Source organism: Gouania willdenowi, chromosome 2 (genome assembly GCF_900634775.1).
Source record: "Gouania willdenowi chromosome 2, fGouWil2.1, whole genome shotgun sequence".
Classification (NCBI taxonomy): Eukaryota; Metazoa; Chordata; class Actinopteri; order Blenniiformes; family Gobiesocidae; genus Gouania; species Gouania willdenowi.
Window position 1 is genome coordinate 5675414 of NC_041045.1, and position 18200 is coordinate 5693613.

Below are 18200 nucleotides of genomic sequence, written 5' to 3' on the forward strand. Positions count from 1 at the left end.
TGAACACGCAAAGAGGAAGACTGTGACCGCCATGGATGTGGTTTATGCTCTGAAGAGACAGGGACGCACTCTGTACGGATTTGGAGGTTAAACTTGTAGTCTCACCATCAATAACCAACGGCCCTTTTAAGGGCCACCCACATCTACATAAGAGCTTTAATCCTAAATATGAATTTATACCCATGTTTCACAAAAATTATCACGTCTTAATATATGAATTAAACTGAAGAAATATGTACACACAATGTCATTAATAGACCATTGCCACTAGAATTAAAATGTGATATTTCGGATTATTATGAACAACAAATAACAGTCTTTGTAAGGGCCACCCACACCCACTTAGAGCTTTAATCTTAAACATGAGTAACACAATCCATGAGTTCCGGTTATATTTAAATGCATCTAAAAGTGAAAAAGTCTACATACAAAAAGTAAACACCTCGTGCTTGTGAAACTCGACATTACCTACTCTATCTCAAAATCATAATTGATTTTAATAGTTACTGGTGTTAATTGTATGTATTTAAAAAGTCTTCTATGTCCTGAATGAACATCGATGGAATTCTAATTACACGTGGTTTTGTCTCACTTGCAAAGTTAAAGTTCGTGATTTATTTTTTGTTGATTATATCTAAATCTGGTAGATCTACCACAGATATCCTGTGAAAAGTGATTCTGAAAAGACTGAAATTAGGATCACAAGTTCAATTACTTGTTTTATTCCTGATTCTCTTCTTTTTTTGGTTCTTTGTTCATGCTTGGAGCACGCGCTAGTCTGCGCGCCATTTTGAACTAATACAGGCTTCAGCTGAAGGAAGGAGACACACACACACACACACACGAAATAAATCACACCAGATATGACAGAAAATAGATTTATAGTCACATGTTCTACTTTCACTCTCTCTCGCTCAAGTACCCCCTGTAGTGCCACCCGCGTACCCCTATTTGAGAAACACTGATCTAAGCAACACATGGCCTATTACTGTTAAACATGTTTGGAAAAGTTTCTATTTTATTACATTTATGCAGTTTTGTTTTTGTATAAAATAATACAAGCAGACTTGCACAAAGAATTAAAAAAGAAGAATAGCATCAAATTATGAGCAGAATAAAATACTGTAAATTTATTATTTTTAAAAAAAAATAAAAATAAAAAAAAGGGGGGGGGGGGGTAGGAGGGGTTGATTCGCTAACCGTCACACCCCCGTATCTGAGCCAGCCAATCACAGACAGACATCAGCATAACATGATCTGCATAGAGTTTGTATAAAAGCAGTAGATGTGTTAGTGTATCTCCACATTCGACTGTTGGGAACAACCTAGGATCAAACATGCCTGAACCCGCCAAGTCAGCGCCCAAGAAGGGCTCCAAGAAAGCAGTGAGTAAGACCGCCGCCGGTAAGGGAGGAAAGAAGAGGAGAAAGACCAGGAAGGAGAGTTACGCCATCTACGTGTACAAAGTACTGAAACAGGTCCACCCTGATACTGGTATCTCCTCCAAGGCCATGAGCATCATGAACTCCTTTGTCAACGACATCTTTGAACGCATCGGAGGTGAAGCTTCTCGTCTGGCTCACTACAACAAACGCTCCACCATCACCTCCAGGGAGATCCAGACTGCTGTGCGTCTGCTGCTGCCTGGAGAGCTGGCCAAGCACGCTGTGTCTGAGGGCACCAAGGCTGTGACCAAGTACACCAGCTCCAAGTAAACCTGGAACATCTCTAAACAACAACACAACGGCTCTTTTAAGAGCCACCCACTACAACTACAGAGCGTTACTACCTGAATTACTTTTCTACCTATATTATCAATCTACATAATTCATAGTTGTGCAGCTATAAATGTTATGAGTCCTACACACAGATTTATTATCTGATTTATTTTTATTTTATTTTTATTATTTTTTTACGAGAGTATGACTCTGAGTGTGTGAGTTTAACTGGAATTACTACATTCTAAAAAATATATTAGTAGACCTTTGTGGTTTATTACTTCATGGCTGTAATTATGTAAAGCCAATACAGATTAAGTCAAAGTAAGACTTACTGCAGATTCCCACTATCTACAAAAAATGTAGAGAAATTTTCATTAATGATCTCTGCCTGAAACATTTAAAAACATGACAATGTAAAATATATTAATTATAAGGACAGATCAATACCACAAAAATTACATTTTGTATGGGGATTGTGTAGATAGGACAGTGAGAATCAGAATTCATTTATTAATTGCTTATGTTACAGCCACAAAAAAAAAAAAATCACAAATAAAGAATAAAAATGTTAAGATGAAAGAATAAACAAGTGTATACTAAATGTAGGATATATAACTAATATTTACAAAAAAAATAATACAAATATGATTTAGATATTTACAGCCCTATATATATATATGAATAGACAAAGTAAAATTTCTACAACCTGAGTGTCCTCAACACAATTGTTTATTTTCAGAATACTAATGTATTATAAGAATGAGTCAACACAAACAAATCTGTTTTAAGAAAACAGTCACTGCTCAGCCTCTAATAGCCACACCCTCTGTTTGTGGGTCTCTGCTTCCGATTGGTGCGTCACATTTCCTCCCGCTTTTTCTGTGTTTATAAACAGCAGCCCCTGGATGGGGGGCACAGTTTCTTCCTGAAGTCTAGAAGAGATTTTTATTCACAATGAGCGGCAGAGGAAAGACTGGAGGTAAGGCCAGAGCAAAGGCAAAGACCCGTTCATCCAGGGCTGGTCTTCAGTTCCCAGTGGGTCGTGTCCACAGACTGCTCCGTAAAGGCAACTATGCTCAGCGTGTCGGTGCCGGTGCTCCCGTCTACCTGGCGGCCGTGCTGGAGTATCTGACCGCTGAGATCCTGGAGCTGGCTGGAAACGCTGCCCGCGACAACAAGAAGACCCGCATCATCCCCCGTCACCTGCAGCTGGCTGTCCGCAACGACGAGGAGCTCAACAAGCTGCTGGGTGGAGTGACCATCGCTCAGGGTGGTGTGCTGCCCAACATCCAGGCTGTGCTGCTGCCCAAGAAGACGGAGAAAGCTGCCAAGGCCAAGTAAAGACCCACCATTGAATTATACAACACAACGGCTCTTTTAAGAGCCACCCACAAACCCTGAAAGAGCACAACTTTCACATTACACGTAAAACTTGGTTGTATCAATGCCATACCTTTAACTAAAAACAATATGTTTGATTTTAGGTTCATTAATAAACTAATATTAGCCTTTAAAACACATTTGGTAAAACCGTTGTCTGCAGTAGTATTAACAAATCATAAACATGACTCTTTAAAGCAGTATTTATTGGTTTTTCCCTTTTAATTGTATATTTAACAATAAAATGTTCACAATCTCTCGGCTGGCCTGGGAACGTCTCGGGGTCCCCCCGGAGGAGCTGGAGGAAGTGGCTGTGGAGAGGGAAGTCTGGGCCTCCCCCCTGAGGATGCTGCCCCCGCGACCCGGAAACGGCTAAGTGGGATAAGATGGATGGATGTTCACAATAACAAACATGAAACCATAACCCATTCATTATTTTTCTAAATATTTAATGGTGAATATTAAGTGAATGCCTTAAGCATGTCAGGCATTTAAACACATTAGCCAATTGCAACAATAATGAATTCCTATCTTGACACCTCATGTGCCAACACAACCATCTACAGCCTATGGGGTTATAATCATAACCACACGTGTTAAATGACACTTCACTTTAATCTTAGCATTATGAATAATCGTGTGTATAATAAAAATGTGTTATGTAAAAATTCCAACAGGAATTGAAACCTCTCCCCCCCAGTCTACTTCCAGCCCCGTTTTTTCACCACCCGGCCATTGTTGATTTTCTCACTTTAGGAAGACGCAAAATACAAAAGTTTCACTTTATGCGATTTTCTTTTTTTTTTTTGTATGTTTTTGTTTTTTCACAATTTATGTCTGACCTACAACTCTACATTATTAATTTCCCCTCTGGGGAGCAAAAAAAGAATTATATTCTTCTATTTTGTCTAATATATATAATTTTAGTAGCAAGCTTATAGTGACATTACTTTATTACCAAATTATTTAAAAACATTACTTTGAAAAAATAAATACATGGTATATTGTGCGCTCAAAGGTTTTATTTATATATATGTAACATTAAGGAATTTGTATTGGGCCTTGTAAAGAAAAAAAACCTAAAATGATAATCTAAGCATTTGGTGATAAATGATTGGGAAAAGCCTTAAATCGTGGCGTAGTTGATGTGATCAATAGTGAAAGAATGCAGTCAGAAAACCTTTGTTTGGTTTCGCGCTCAGAGAAAAAGTTTGAACAGACTTCTGTCCAATCAGCTGCGCACACTATGGACCAATCAGCTACGCACACTAAGGACCAATCAGCAGCGGGAACGTCACAACCACGCGCCGCTTCACACCCTGTCCCACAGTTTAAAATCAGCTTCGGCGCCACAAAACGCATTCATTTCTCTTTCCGAGTAGAAACACTGAGCCATGGCAAGAACTAAGCAGACCGCCCGTAAATCCACCGGAGGTAAAGCTCCCAGGAAGCAGCTGGCCACTAAGGCTGCCCGTAAAAGCGCCCCGGCCACCGGCGGAGTGAAGAAGCCTCACCGCTACAGGCCCGGTACCGTGGCTCTGAGAGAGATCCGTCGCTACCAGAAGTCCACGGAGCTGCTGATCCGCAAACTGCCCTTCCAGCGCCTCGTCCGCGAGATCGCTCAGGACTTCAAGACCGACCTGCGCTTCCAGAGCTCCGCCGTCATGGCTCTGCAGGAGGCCAGCGAGGCTTACCTGGTGGGTCTGTTCGAGGACACCAACCTGTGCGCCATCCACGCTAAGAGGGTCACCATCATGCCCAAAGACATCCAGCTGGCCCGCCGCATCCGTGGAGAGAGAGCTTAAACATTAAATAGCAATACTCAACAACAACGGCTCTTTTAAGAGCCACACACACCACACTAAAGAGCACTATTGTTCTGCACGTTATCACTAACTTAACTAGTTATGCTATTTTTTTTTTTCACAACTAATTGATTTAAAAGCTGTAGATATATCTTGTTATGATGTTAATTCAAAATGTTCACTATTTCATTAAAATACTGCCAGGTATTTTGTAAGTAAATATGTATAAATATATAATTTTTTTTATAATTTAATATACTATGTTTATAATGCAGGTTGCTGCCATGTCTAGCTGTATGAATATTTTATTCATTTCTGTATAATAGTAACTAATCCGCAATAAGCTTAATTCTTCAATATCATAGCGTAGTTAAAAAGTTAGTTACGTAAAGTAATACTAATGTATACGCAAAGAAATTAAGTTCCTGTTAAAATATATTTATGTTTCTGTATGTACATCCAAGGAGTGGTGTGGTGTGCTGCCATTGGTCAGCATCTGGTAAACGATGGTTTCTTATTGGATGACTGTGTTTAAAAAGTGCGCGCACTTTGAGCGGGAAGCCTGCATCACAGATGGAAACAAAGGATGTTCCGGAAAAGAATCAACGTATGTCACTGTCACTCTGAAATTATTTTTAGTTTTTTTTTAGGAGATTAACAACAAATTCAATGTACATTTATATACTCAAGACACGAGAACATGCAAACTCTGCACACAAAGGTTAAGGGTGACCAAAACTTCATACTCCTCTGTGAACTGATATTAATGAACAATATTATTGTTTTTAAATTGATTTGTTTTTTTACCCCTAGAGGGATGCGTACCCCTGGTTGTGAATCACTGAGTTACACTGTTGTAGTAATAATGCTTTTATTGTTTTTATACACAAAGTACAGCAAACTTAAGAATTGACCTTCATATTATTATTACTAAGATGTTCTTAAGCTAATAATGAAAAGCAATCCATTAAATGGTTTTAAATATGTCTGCATTTATTTATGTATTTATTGACAATACATAAAACACTAATATTCTTTCATTAATATCTGCATTTTCTGTTTTTATTGGTTGTGTTTGGGGCAATTTTTTCTTATATGCATTTAATCTTAGGAGAAAAGATTAAACATGAACAGCAGTGATATTTTAAGCATTCAGAAATAGTCGACTTTGTGATAATGTAAACTACAGTTTAAAAATTTTAGTTTTCATATTCGTGACAGAATAAAGTGAAGCTTGTGTGTGGTCATATTTATCTTTGCATACTTTTAGGATTGTACTGCATTACACAACAGATTTGCTCTGAAATAATAGGTTTTTGCATCATCTTTGTACCTTAATGTTAATATTAGAAAGCTGGTGTCACTTTTGTGATATTTATACTACAATTTAAAAATATTAGTTTTCATATTAGCTACAGAACAAAGAAGTGAAGCTTGTGTGATCATGTTATAAAATTATTTTTTTTAATATAATCTTTTCATGGTTTTAAGGTTATACTACATTTACTTTTTAAGCAAACATATTTCACCAGATTTACTCTGAAACAATACATTTATTAGAACAGAATTATTTATTAGAATATATGTTGCTTTACATAAGACAAACAAATAACAATGGAAATAAAAGAAAGGTTAAGAAAAAGTTTGTTTTGTAGTAAACAATATGTTTTTTTTTTTTTTTTTAATTTTAGTCTTTACCTTAATAATAATATTACTAAGCTGGTGTTCAGAAATAGTAAGTAACTTCATCATACATCATCTGTTGATACATTTATGGTTATACTACATTTAACTTTTAAGCACATATTTTCACAGATCTACTCTGAAACTGTAGATTTATTTGAGCAGATATTCCTACATTTTTTTCATTATAAAATGTATGAATATGTTCTTATATTGTGATGTAATATATTCAAATGAATGACATGTATCTCATGCTGAGGAAACAGAAGCTCTTTACAGACAAAGTGGTGGCTCTTAAAAGAGCCTTTGGTGGATGATGAACAATCAGAGATGTTCACTTCTTCTTGGCTGCTGCCTTCTTAGCTTTGGGCTTGGCTACCCTCTTAGCAGGAGCTTTCCTCGCTGCAGGAGCTTTTCTAGCTGCAGGCTTCTTAGCTGCCTTCTTGGGGCTCTTCTTGGGACTCTTGGCGGCCGCTTTCTTGGCCGCTGCTGCAGGTTTCTTCGCCTTCTTGACGGATGTCTTCTTCGCTGCTGCTGCTTTAGGCTTTTTAGCAGCTGCAGGTTTCTTCACCTTGGTTGCGGCTTTCTTTGCAGGTGATTTCTTCACAGCAGGTTTCTTAGCTTTGGCCTCGGTGCTCTTGGCCAGTTTAAAGGTTCCAGCGGCTCCGGTTCCTTTGGTCCGCAGCAGTTTGCCGTTCTCCACCAGCCTTCTGACGGCCGCGTTAACGCGGCTGTTGTTTCTCACCACATCGTAGCCTTTGGCAGCGAGTTCCTTCTTCAGGGCAGAGAGAGAAAGTCCTCTCCGCTCCTTGGAAGCAGCCACAGCCTCCAGGATGAGCTCGCTCACTGACGGGCCGCTGCTCTTCTTCTTCTGCGCCGTCTTCGGTTTGCTCGCTTTCTTCTTCGCCTCTTTTGGCGGCGCGACTTCAGCCATTGTTGGAGTTCTATGTGAGTCTATTAGGAGAACTAATGACAGGTGAGTGTAGATTGTGACAGCTCCGAGCAGGAGGCTGGACTTTAAACGCACCATGAGAACCGTAGAGACTCAACGCAGGCAGCCGTGTGCGGCGACAGCGGCTTCACTTGTGTTTCTTCCGCAGCAGAAAAAGAGCTGAAAAAGCGACTTAAAGCAAAGTTACAAACTGAAAAAGAAGGAACTTATAGCAGAGACTTTTATCTTTATATTCACTTCATCTCCAGCTTTTATTCTCTCTGTTTGTTTCACTGGGACCTCCAGGTCTGCGCTTCACCGCCGTCATCTGACACTTTTTACCCGTTTCTGCTTCTAAAACACTGCTACACGCAACAAAACTTCTTAAAAAAAAAGCTTTCCAACTCAACAGGATATTAGTGTAGTGTTTATTAGTGATACAATGTTTGTATGTACCATGTTTGTGGTATAAAGTAGCGGTTTGTTTGGAGCAGCAAACACAGATGCAGGTGTAAGAGTCACTGACTTTAAACTATAAGGAGTGGCTTCATCCTGTAATACAACAGTAGAGTGGAATTAACTGGAGTTTGCATTCGTACTTTCTAAAAGTTTTCTTTATTTTTGTTTTAATTTGTATTTTCCAAAGTGAGAACCACGACACTGAAGACAAAAAGCTAAAATGAACTGTACTGAGGAAATATTTTGTTATTTGTTATTCTCATTAACACTTGTTTATACATATAAGGGAATTAAAAATAAGACCAAAAGTATATAATGATCATTGAAAAGATATGCGTAATATACGAATCTACTGTTTAAAAGTGTACGAATAGTTAGTTTATATATAGCGGTGTAAAAGGTAAAGTAATAATGTAAAAACTATTTAAAGACTTTCAAACCATGCTCCATATTATTTCCTCACAATGTACATCTTTAATGTAGTATATTAAAGGGAAAATATACAGAATATCATGGTAAATGTTTGCCTTAGATTTTGAATCAATACAAATCTTCATTGTCTTAATACTTGCATATGTGTTGAAATTTTTTTTTTTTGTTTTTTTTTTTTACAGGTTACCTTATGCAAAAACCCATAATTGGTATTTTAATTTAATGTGCAGTGCTGAGTTCCAAGAAGCTATTCATCAAAACACTCACAAGCCTAATACATTTAATATTATCTTATTGTGACCTACTGCATTTTTTTTTCCTTTAAAAGTTCTCTGTTGTTCTGTAAGTTTAATTTTATTGGTGACATTAAATGTTTAAATATAGTTGAAATAATGTCAGTTTATGTAAAAAAAAAAAAAAAAAAAAAACATTAATTCAACGCTGAACACCAAATGGTTGAAGTGGTGTTATTAACTCACGATGGATTCAACATTGTAATATCAACCATTTTTTAGTAGAATGTCAAATAACATTATTTTTAAAACCATGACTTCTAAACATTTTGTTTAAATATATCAATAGAAAAATAATGTTGAAAGATCAACTCTGAATGAAACGTTAGTTGAGTCGTGATAAAAGCGCTTTCTACATCAACAGGCGTAGTTTGAGAGCAACTCCACTCTGATTGGTCATTTTGGAACATCGTTCAATACAAGGTCTTGATTGGAGGAGGGCGGTTGTCCATCACACAAAGGCCGTGACGAACTGATCGTATTGGCTCTGACTGTCCCGACAACACCCGCTTGCGCATGCGCGAAGTGGGTGTCGTCATTGTCAGGCTCATTGCGCATACGCAACTTAAACGGAAGTACGCAATCCAAATCCAACAGGAACCGGAAGTTACCTGCGTGCTCAACACTGACATCTCTGCTAATGGAGGACTGTTTGGATGCGGTAAGGACTACTTTTCTTTATGATTTGAAGACAGTCCGACTGATAAAGTATGACCACCACATTAGTAGTTTACAGAGCCGTGTTGGGCCATACACATCGCTGTCTACATTTCAATTTTGGAACGCAGCAGCAGTTAGTGCAGTTATTTTGTTCGGTTTTGTTCATCCAGGTAATTAATCAATCTATATCTCATCATCCTCTGTTTTTAATATTCGATGGACTTTTTAGTGGGCGAATCATTGCTCTCGCACACCGCTGTAACGCTGGTTTAAAGTGAGATGCACACATTACAGCAGGACCCTCTTATGGAATCACAGGAGTGCCAAAATTAAAAGGAAATGCATGTGGAAATATGAAGCGAATCAATAATACAACTTTGTAAATAAAAACAGAATCGATAATAAAAAAAGTGGAAATATAAAGAGGATAAATAATGAAAAAATATACAAATGTAGTATATTCTTTTTCCGTTTTGTTTTTGTTTTTTTGTCAGTGCTTTTTCTGTTTTGTCTTTTCCATTTGCGTTTTGACATTGCTTTTACTTCATGACTCAAGCAATACCTTCATTGCACTTTGTGTTTTTATTAGACAACATATTTAATGTGACTCTATTCCAATAACCGTTTTCATATTTTTAATTGATTTACTATTTTAAGCATTAATATTAATGTATGCAATTGAAATGTTTTAATTTGAGTGATTAGTACAAATTCAGAGCCAGAAATGCAATGGGGGATTAATAATTTGCATAAAAATGTATTTTGATGTTCCAGTTTCACCCAAAAAAAAATCATTTGGGTGCATCCCTAATTGAAAAATCCTGCATCATGTATCATTTAAATCCCCCACTCATACATTAAATAATGTTGTACAGGCCTATAACTGACTGAGCAGTTGGGAGAGAGTCACATTAAATATGTTGTCTAATTAAAACACAAAGTGCGTTGAAGTTATTGATGAAAATCAGCTTCTTGGTTTTATTTATTATCCAAACAACTAACGCACACACAGCTCTGTGTACATATCTTTTGCGCGCTGGTTTAATTTTAATCCAATCAAGAGGTAATCTTTATAACGGGGACCATTTACAGTCGTGATGAAGTTCAGACGTACACTGACAGCAGAGTTATAGTACAAATATAACGTCATACGTGCCGTGTTTCAGATTGTTGTGTAGGTGTCCCACGGTACTGGTGAAGACGTGACAGAAACAGAAAACACACGTACTGCTCAATCAACTCTGCTCATCTGTCATCACAACATTGTTACAGCTTGTTTTACGTGTTCTTTTGTTGTGGTGAACTGCCGTGAAGTCTCTAAATGCGTGTGCACGCACTGTGTGTTGATGCACTGATGCATATTCTGCTTGCTTTTAAAATGTAATCCCCCGAAATAATCCCAGTTTTTACAAAAACTAAAAGCCAATCTGATTACTCGTTTTTTAATCTACTGTCACAGATTACAGTTGCATGTTTTTTGTATCCTGATTCCGTTACACTGTTACTTCTAATCCGTTACTCCCCGAGCCTGCTAATACATAGCGACTGCAAGCAGGAATCGTGTGAACAGGTATCAACTAGTCAGCCTGGACAGAATGACCTGCCCACAGCCCTTGTTGTGGGTGGGAGGGTCATTGATTTGACATTGCTTTTACTTCACGACTCAAACGGTAGGTAAAAGCAATGTCAAAATGCAAATGGAAAAGACAAAACAGAAAAAGCAATGACAAAATGGAAAAAGAATATACCAAATTTGTATATTTTTTCATTATTGATTCTCTTTATATTCCACATTTTTATTATTGATTCTCTTACAAATTAGTATTACTGATTCGCTTTATATTTCCACATGCATTTCCTTTTAATTTTGGCACTCCTGTGAATCCATTCCCTCTAGTCAACTACGTATATTTGAATTATTTAGCTGCAAATGGGAAGTTCAGTTTGTAAACCTCTTATTCAGTTGCGGTAACAACTTATTTAGAAATGATGCGAGTGCACACAGTGATATCGATCATTATTTAGATATACGTGCTCTCAATTTTAATAAATTAATGTAACAATGTAATGCAGTGTTTGGAAATTTCAGGGGACCCCAAGGTTGACAAATAATTGTTAATAATAAAAAAAATACTGATTAAAATCACATTTTTAAAATGTTTTAAACAAATCATCAAACAATCTTAACTGTATCCTACACTTTCACGTTCTTGAATATAAATCTAGTTAAAATAAAATGGTGTACAAAAACATCTGAGCTGGCTCATCATGTCACTTTGTGCACTAATGTCATAAAGAACAAACATTATCAAAAGCTACTTCTAGATGGAAAAAAAACAGTCTCTGGAGATGCCAGAAATTTGTGATGATAAAATGGGGTCATGGCCCAAAAAAGTTGGGAACCACTGATATGTCACATACAATTTAGTGAAATTTGTCTCTGAATTGTACCTGTCATGTCGAAGAACAATATATGATTAATAAAAAAGAATAATAATCTGTAACCACGGTTAGTCTTACATCGGCTAATGTGTAATTTGTGGCAATGCATTGAGACTCCTGACTGCTGGTCAATTTATATTCCTTTTTTGTACCTCACTTTGGGAACCTAGGCTCTATCTGAATGTTTTATTTTGTTTTTTTAATTAACAGAGCTAATGTACACTAATACAATTGAGTGGAATATTTTGGTTTAGCTTTAATAACTACCATATGTATTAAATTTTCTGTTTTTATTAGCTGCTCGTGTGAAGATGGCCATGTTGCCCAGCTTCACTAAGGAGGATTTCCTCGGCCAGAACACTTTTTAAGAAGACACATTAGGCCACTTATTCATGGGGATATTGAGGTGAGTTGTATTTATTGTTTTAGTAAATATGATGCTCATAACTGTCAGAACTGAGGCCAAATATCTGTTGTGTTTATGTTACAGATTGAGAAATCAGATCGCCCAGCCCTTGACACTTCTGCGATAGACAGCCCTTTGGTTTTCCTCATCTTCCTCTGACAGAATCATCTGCTCTCCAACACCCTTCGATTCTCCAAAACCTAGACACAAACATTGTTCTGGGACCACTACAAATGTTTGGTTCATTAGTCCAGAGTATGTTATATACACTGAACTAGAACTAGCAAGAAGTGCTTACTTTGAAAAGGAGCATGTTGGACAAGGAGAAGATTAGGCCGTGCTAATAGACTTGTGCTGTAGACTCACTAGGAATACAATAACAGGCATCAGAGAAGGATTTTTGGTACCCAGACCCCCGTGAACTGACTGCCATGGCTGAGCGTCTAATATAATACTACCCAATGCTGCTAGACAGGTCTACGCCCAGTACACCTGAATGGGTAAGTCTCATTTTGTAGAAGAATGATTTTGTCATTTTAATCAGTTACCAATAGTAATAGTTTGTTGTTTTTAGGAAATGGTGAAGAAGCAGTTGTAAAAAGTTCAGAATGTGACAACTCCAAAAAAGAAGCACGATGCAACCCCATCAAGAAGAAGACCTGGAAGCCTGAAAAAAGGGGTGTTTAAAAAAAAAAAAAAAAAGACAGGACCACCGTTGCAGGACCAAGGTAAGGATGATTTATTCACTGTTACTGATGTTCCCACATACTCAAAGGCCTAAAACAATTATAATTTCTTGTTTAAACAGTAAAGAATGCACTTGGTTTCCTGGGAGCACTGCCTCAGATGTTGCCTTCGCAAGTAGCTCTGCTGAAAAAGTTACGACACCCACGTGAGATTAATTGTTTTTTTTTTCATGTAGTTCCATCTTTGTGTTTGTCCCAGGTGTTAAGGAATTTTTAATTAAGATGTACTTTGTTCAAACATATATTTGGGTGAAGATTTAATTAATTGTTTATTTTAGTCAACAGAGGATCCCAATACTTGTCTTCAATCAAGACCCTTTGTCAGCCCTGTGGTGATTGTCTGAGACAAACTACATCCTGACTTTCGGAACTGTTTCTCTGCTTACTTTGACCAAAGAAGACCTCAGTGAAAGTGTGATATATGTCCTTGGCTGTTGTTACACCTTTCACCTCACGTCTGTGCTACAAACAGAGGGTTTGTTAGATGCCATCCATGAGAAAGACATGACGACTTCATACAAAAAGCTATGGCTGAATGGAGAAAGTGTAATGATTAAGTCAGTTCAAACATAATTTTTAGTTTAAGTAGTGGTTCATGTTCCATGATGTTGATTAAACAAATGTCGTATATGAAAGATTGGCTATCGGTTCCTTCTTGCACTCTGATTGGTCTTGATATTTTTTAGACTTTGTGTGCTTTTGCACAATAAAAGTGTTGAAAGATATCTTTTTTTGTAAACTCTTATTTTAAGGTAATTCATCTTACATAACATTCTGATTTTAAGCATATTTTTCTTATTTAAAACAAATAAACGAATGCCATGTGCCCATCAGTGACCACGGACCCTTGTCATGTCGTAGGCATGCCCCCCGCACTTTCCGAAAATGTATAGTTCATGGTACTCAAAAAAAGGGGGAAACATTGTTATTGGGTTGGATTCTTATTCTTTCTTTCTGTGTTGCAACCAACTCACCTACTTTTCACCCACTGAATCATTATGTAGATTATCAAAAATTAAATTGTGCGCCTCTCTAATTTCTGGCTATTTCTGAATTTAAACATGCAAAAAATAGATGCGCCAGACAGCGCCCCCAAGTACTCCATGAAATGCATTACTAGACAGGAATTGCCAAAAAATTTAATTCATCGTAGAATCATGAAAATTGACACAGAAGTAGACCATGACATGACAAGTAAAAAATATTAAGACCACGCCAAAAAATACACAGGAAGTCCAGAATCTTGAATTGGGGAAAATTCAATTGCAAAATTGCTATTTTCGCTCACGTAATTTGATGCATTTCTCCAAGGGTGTTTTACTGACTGGGTTCTCAATTGATGGAGATCATCAAGAGAAGTGGGACACTGAAAGAGTTCCATGGAGTTTTCATAACTTTTACGGTGTTTGCAGGGCGGGGCTGTGAAATTTGGGCACAAATGACAAAATATTACATTTTTGGAAAATGTTACCATTTGCATAGACGAACTCCGATTTGCGTCAAATGTGAATCAGTTGTTAAACCCCTGGCCATTATGCGCCTTTATCTTTTTGCCATTTTTTCTACTTTACTTCAGTACAACCTCAATAAACTGCCGTGGTCTTTTTTGCACTTGTATTCCAAAGTCTTAGATCCAAAAAAAAAATTATTCAACATATTTTCACTTTTTTGCCCTACAGCGCCATATATATGTTTTGCGCTTTTTATATTTGAGATTTTTCTACTTTACTTCAGTCTAACCCTGATTAACTGCCATGGTTATTTTTGCACTTGTATTTTGGGTCCTTCCAAAGCCAACCAGCGGCGTGCGTCCAGCCATGGATCAGCATACCATTATTCACAGCTCAATAGCTGCGTTTTGCCCCATAACGTGGGACCAGATGACCTGCAGTGTGTGTCCTCACACGGATAAACAGGTGCCGTTTTTTTTTATTTTCAGGCCAATTACCTGCTGCCTTTAATACCTCCCCCGGCTCCTCTTTCATTGGACACAGAGCCCCCTGCTCCATTTTTGCATTAACAACACAAATGCGGTGTAACACATCTCATTTACCATAGTGCTACACTTAGATCAAGAAAAAAAAAATCTAATTTTTTTCACTTTTTGGCCTCATATCTTTTTTGCGCTTTTTATATTTGTCATTTTCTCTACTTAAGTCTAACCCTGATTAACTGCGTGGTTATTTTTGCACTAGTATTTAGGGTCTTCCATAGTCTTAAAATCCAGAAAAAAAAACAACTTTTTTTTTCACTTTTTGGCCATACCGTGCCTCACCTCACATTTTTGGTGCTGTTCAGATTTTTGTCAATATCTGTGCTTACTTCAGTTTAACCCCGTTTAATTGCCATGGTCATTTTGCACTGTATTTAGGGTACCTCCATTTTGAGGCATTTTTTTTTTAACCAAATTTATGCCTTACTATAGCCTTACCTCCGTTATGAGGTGTTTAAAATTTTTTGGGCAAAATTTATGCCTTACTATAGCTTTACCTTTGTTATGAGGTGTTTGAAATTTTTTGGCCAAAATGTATGCCTTACAATAGCCTTACCTTTATTATGAGGTGTTTGAATTTTTTTCAATCGATTTTATGCCTTGCTATAGCCATACCTCTGTTATGAAGTGTTTGAATATTTTTTTTTGCTCGATTTAATGCCTGACCTTTATTATGAGGTGTTTGAAATTTTTTGGGCAAAATTTATGCCTTACTATATCCTTATTTCTGTTATGAGGTGTTTGAAATTTTTTCACTCTATTTTATGCCTTACTATAGCCTTACCTCCTTTATGAGGTGTTTGAAATTTTTTCACAAAATTTTATGCCTTACTATAGCCTTACTTCCAATGTAAAGTGTTTGAATTTTTTTTTTTGAAATTTTTTTAACTAAATTTTATGCCTTACCTACCTCCAATATGAGGCGTTTGAAATTTTTTCATTAAATTTTCTGCCTTACTATAGCCTTACTTCCAATGTAAGGTGTTTGAATTTTTTTCATTAAATTTTATGCCTTACTATAGCCTTACTTCCACTGTAAAGTGTTTGAATTTATTTTGGGTGATTTTTGTTTTTTGTCCTTTTTTGTGCCTTATAGCCTTTTTAGCCCAGTTTAAGTATGTGCATTATATTTGCAGTAGTTTTTAGGGTCTAATGATGGTCCTAACTCAATTTTTTTTAATGGAATTTTTTTTAAAAAAATGCCTTACTATAGCCTTACCTCCTTTATGAGGTGTTTGAATTTTTTTTAACTAAATTTTATGCCTTACTATAGCCTTACCTCCAATATGAGGTGTTTGAAATTTTTTCACAAAATGTTATGCCTTACTATAGCCTTACTTCCACTGTAAAGTGTTTGAATTTATTTTGGGTGATTTTTGTTTTTTGACATTTTTTTGTGCCTTATAGCCTTTTTAGCCCAGTTTTAAGTAGTGTGCATTATATTTGCAGTAGTTTTTAAGGGTCTAATAATGGTCCTAACTCAATTTTAATGGAATTTTTAAAAAAAAAAATGCCTTACTATAGCCTTACCTCCTTTATGAGGTGTTTGAAATGTATGCATTACTATACAGCCACTTAAAATGTCATAAATAAAAGAATAAATGTGAAACAAAGACAAAAGAAAGAACAAACTTCAAATATACAAATATGACACAGATATTACCAACAATCAAGCAGCGAAGTTACAGTGATGCATTATACAGTCTGATCGCCACAGGCGAGGTGTTTGAAATGTTTTCTCCATTATGTAATTAAATGTTTCTGTTTTTTTTCCCAGGTCGATGTCAGACAAACTTCAGGTTACATCATCATTAAAGCTGTTGTTCATGTTTCCAGCTTCTTCTTTTCTAATAAGTCTTTTAAAACTTTCCTTACAAAATAAAAACTTTAAAACTGTTCTTTTAAAAAAAAACTCTTTAGTTATTTTGATTGTTCTTCTGCAGAAATATTGCTCTCTAATGTTGAACGTGTTAGACACTAAAGCTCAACCATCATCATCGAAGGTCGACCATCAGCCCCAGTCCACATCCACATTTTTAGGTTTTTCAGGTATTTCTTTCTGAGAGTTGGTGGGCGTGGCTTTAGAACTTACTCAATTGTGGGCGGGGGTGTGTCATGACGTCGGAGGGGCGGGGCTTCATCTATATGAGCAATTTAATTGTATGAGATGATAGCTCATGCAGTCAAACATTGGTCCTCCTGCTGAGGTCTGGGGTCCAAATCCGAGGGAAGAAGATTGACTGTTTTTTTTAAGTCTTTTTCACTCTAACCCCCCCCTATCTCTCACTCCTCCCTCTTCACCCTTCTTCTTTCCCACTTTCTGGTGTTTCATTTGGTTGTTCACCTCACTCTGGATTTGAACCCAGAGTCTCTCACACATTAGACAGTCTATTAACCATCTGAGCTATTTGCTAACACCAAAATCTGTTTTGGAACTTTTACTGCTCACCAATTTAGCAGAAAGACGCCCAAAAAAAAAAAAAAAAAAAAAGAAAAAAAAAACTAAAGTTCCGCCCATAGAATATTCACGAGAAGAGGAGCCCCGCCCCCTGTCAGTGCATGTGTTGGAGATCAGACTGGATCTGTTTGCTCTCCTTAGTGGATCCTTCACTCTTTTACACTTTTATGAAAACTTTTCCAGAACAAACAACAAAGCTGCTCCTGTTTACAGTGCAAAACATGTTAAAAAATACAAACATTACCATTAGTGGGAAAAAAAGTGCAAGTTAATTAACAATATTGGAATAAAAAAAATAAATATTTAATAATATGAAGAAGATAAAACTTATTGCACAGAAGTGTTGGGTTTACATGTGAGAGTACTTCCAGATTGTTCTACCTGAGGACTCTTTACAATAGCTGTGTATATTCAAAATTCGGACCCAAATAGTAATAATGTGGCTCGTAGATTTATGATTAAAGTTGCCCATCTCTGTGTTTTCTTTAACAATATGTGAGCATATTTTCAGTTGAAATATGCAGAATTGTGTGGCTGAATTTGAATTGTGTATTTGTTTTATGATATTTGGAATAAAATCTGTTTACAAACAGCTTTAATACACAATAAATTAAACATTTACTTTGGGTCAAACAGCTTATTTCCACAAATCTGTAAATGCATGCTTGCATTGCACCTTAGGAAACGTATATGAATTGTTTAGAAACAACATAATAATTTAATATTAATCTTAAAGAATATATAATGAGATCAAATCCCCTTTGTGACCAACATTTCTTTTAAAAACCAAT

At 36.6% G+C, this 18200-nt stretch overlaps 3 protein-coding genes and 1 long non-coding RNA gene across 4 annotated transcripts; 3 read left to right on the forward strand and 1 right to left on the reverse strand.

Moving 5' to 3' along the window:
- The first annotated feature begins 1319 nt into the window (after nt 1-1319).
- On the forward strand, nt 1320-1818 carry LOC114474425 (histone H2B 1/2). Its single transcript, XM_028464739.1, has one exon. It carries the CDS (start codon nt 1338-1340, stop codon nt 1713-1715), a length of 378 nt encoding a protein of 125 aa, XP_028320540.1. The 5' UTR covers nt 1320-1337; the 3' UTR covers nt 1716-1818.
- A 469-nt stretch (nt 1819-2287) lies between these two features.
- LOC114474388 (histone H2A) lies at nt 2288-3166 on the forward strand. The gene has a single exon (XM_028464675.1). The coding sequence runs from the start codon at nt 2676-2678 to the stop codon at nt 3060-3062; it is 387 nt and encodes a 128-aa protein (XP_028320476.1). The 5' UTR covers nt 2288-2675; the 3' UTR covers nt 3063-3166.
- Nucleotides 3167-6906: 3740 nt separating this feature from the next.
- On the reverse strand, nt 6907-7580 carry LOC114476471 (histone H1.01-like). Its single transcript, XM_028468027.1, has one exon. The coding sequence runs from the start codon at nt 7521-7523 to the stop codon at nt 6924-6926; it is 600 nt and encodes a 199-aa protein (XP_028323828.1). The 5' UTR covers nt 7524-7580; the 3' UTR covers nt 6907-6923.
- A 1683-nt stretch (nt 7581-9263) lies between these two features.
- Nucleotides 9264-13683, forward strand: LOC114477706 (uncharacterized). Its single transcript, XR_003675750.1, has 6 exons — nt 9264-9365; nt 12104-12212; nt 12297-12712; nt 12787-12940; nt 13021-13104; nt 13237-13683. It is a non-coding gene; the product is annotated as an uncharacterized LOC114477706 (long non-coding RNA).
- The last annotated feature ends 4517 nt before the right edge of the window (nt 13684-18200 follow it).

Excerpts from the sequence above, each read along its gene's own strand:
- LOC114474425 (XM_028464739.1), top strand. The coding sequence starts at position 1,338 with ATGCCTGAACCCGCCAAGTCAGCGCCCAAGAAGGGCTCCAAGAAAGCA.
- LOC114474388 (XM_028464675.1), top strand. The coding sequence starts at position 2,676 with ATGAGCGGCAGAGGAAAGACTGGAGGTAAGGCCAGAGCAAAGGCAAAG.
- LOC114476471 (XM_028468027.1), bottom strand. The coding sequence starts at position 7,523 with ATGGCTGAAGTCGCGCCGCCAAAAGAGGCGAAGAAGAAAGCGAGCAAA.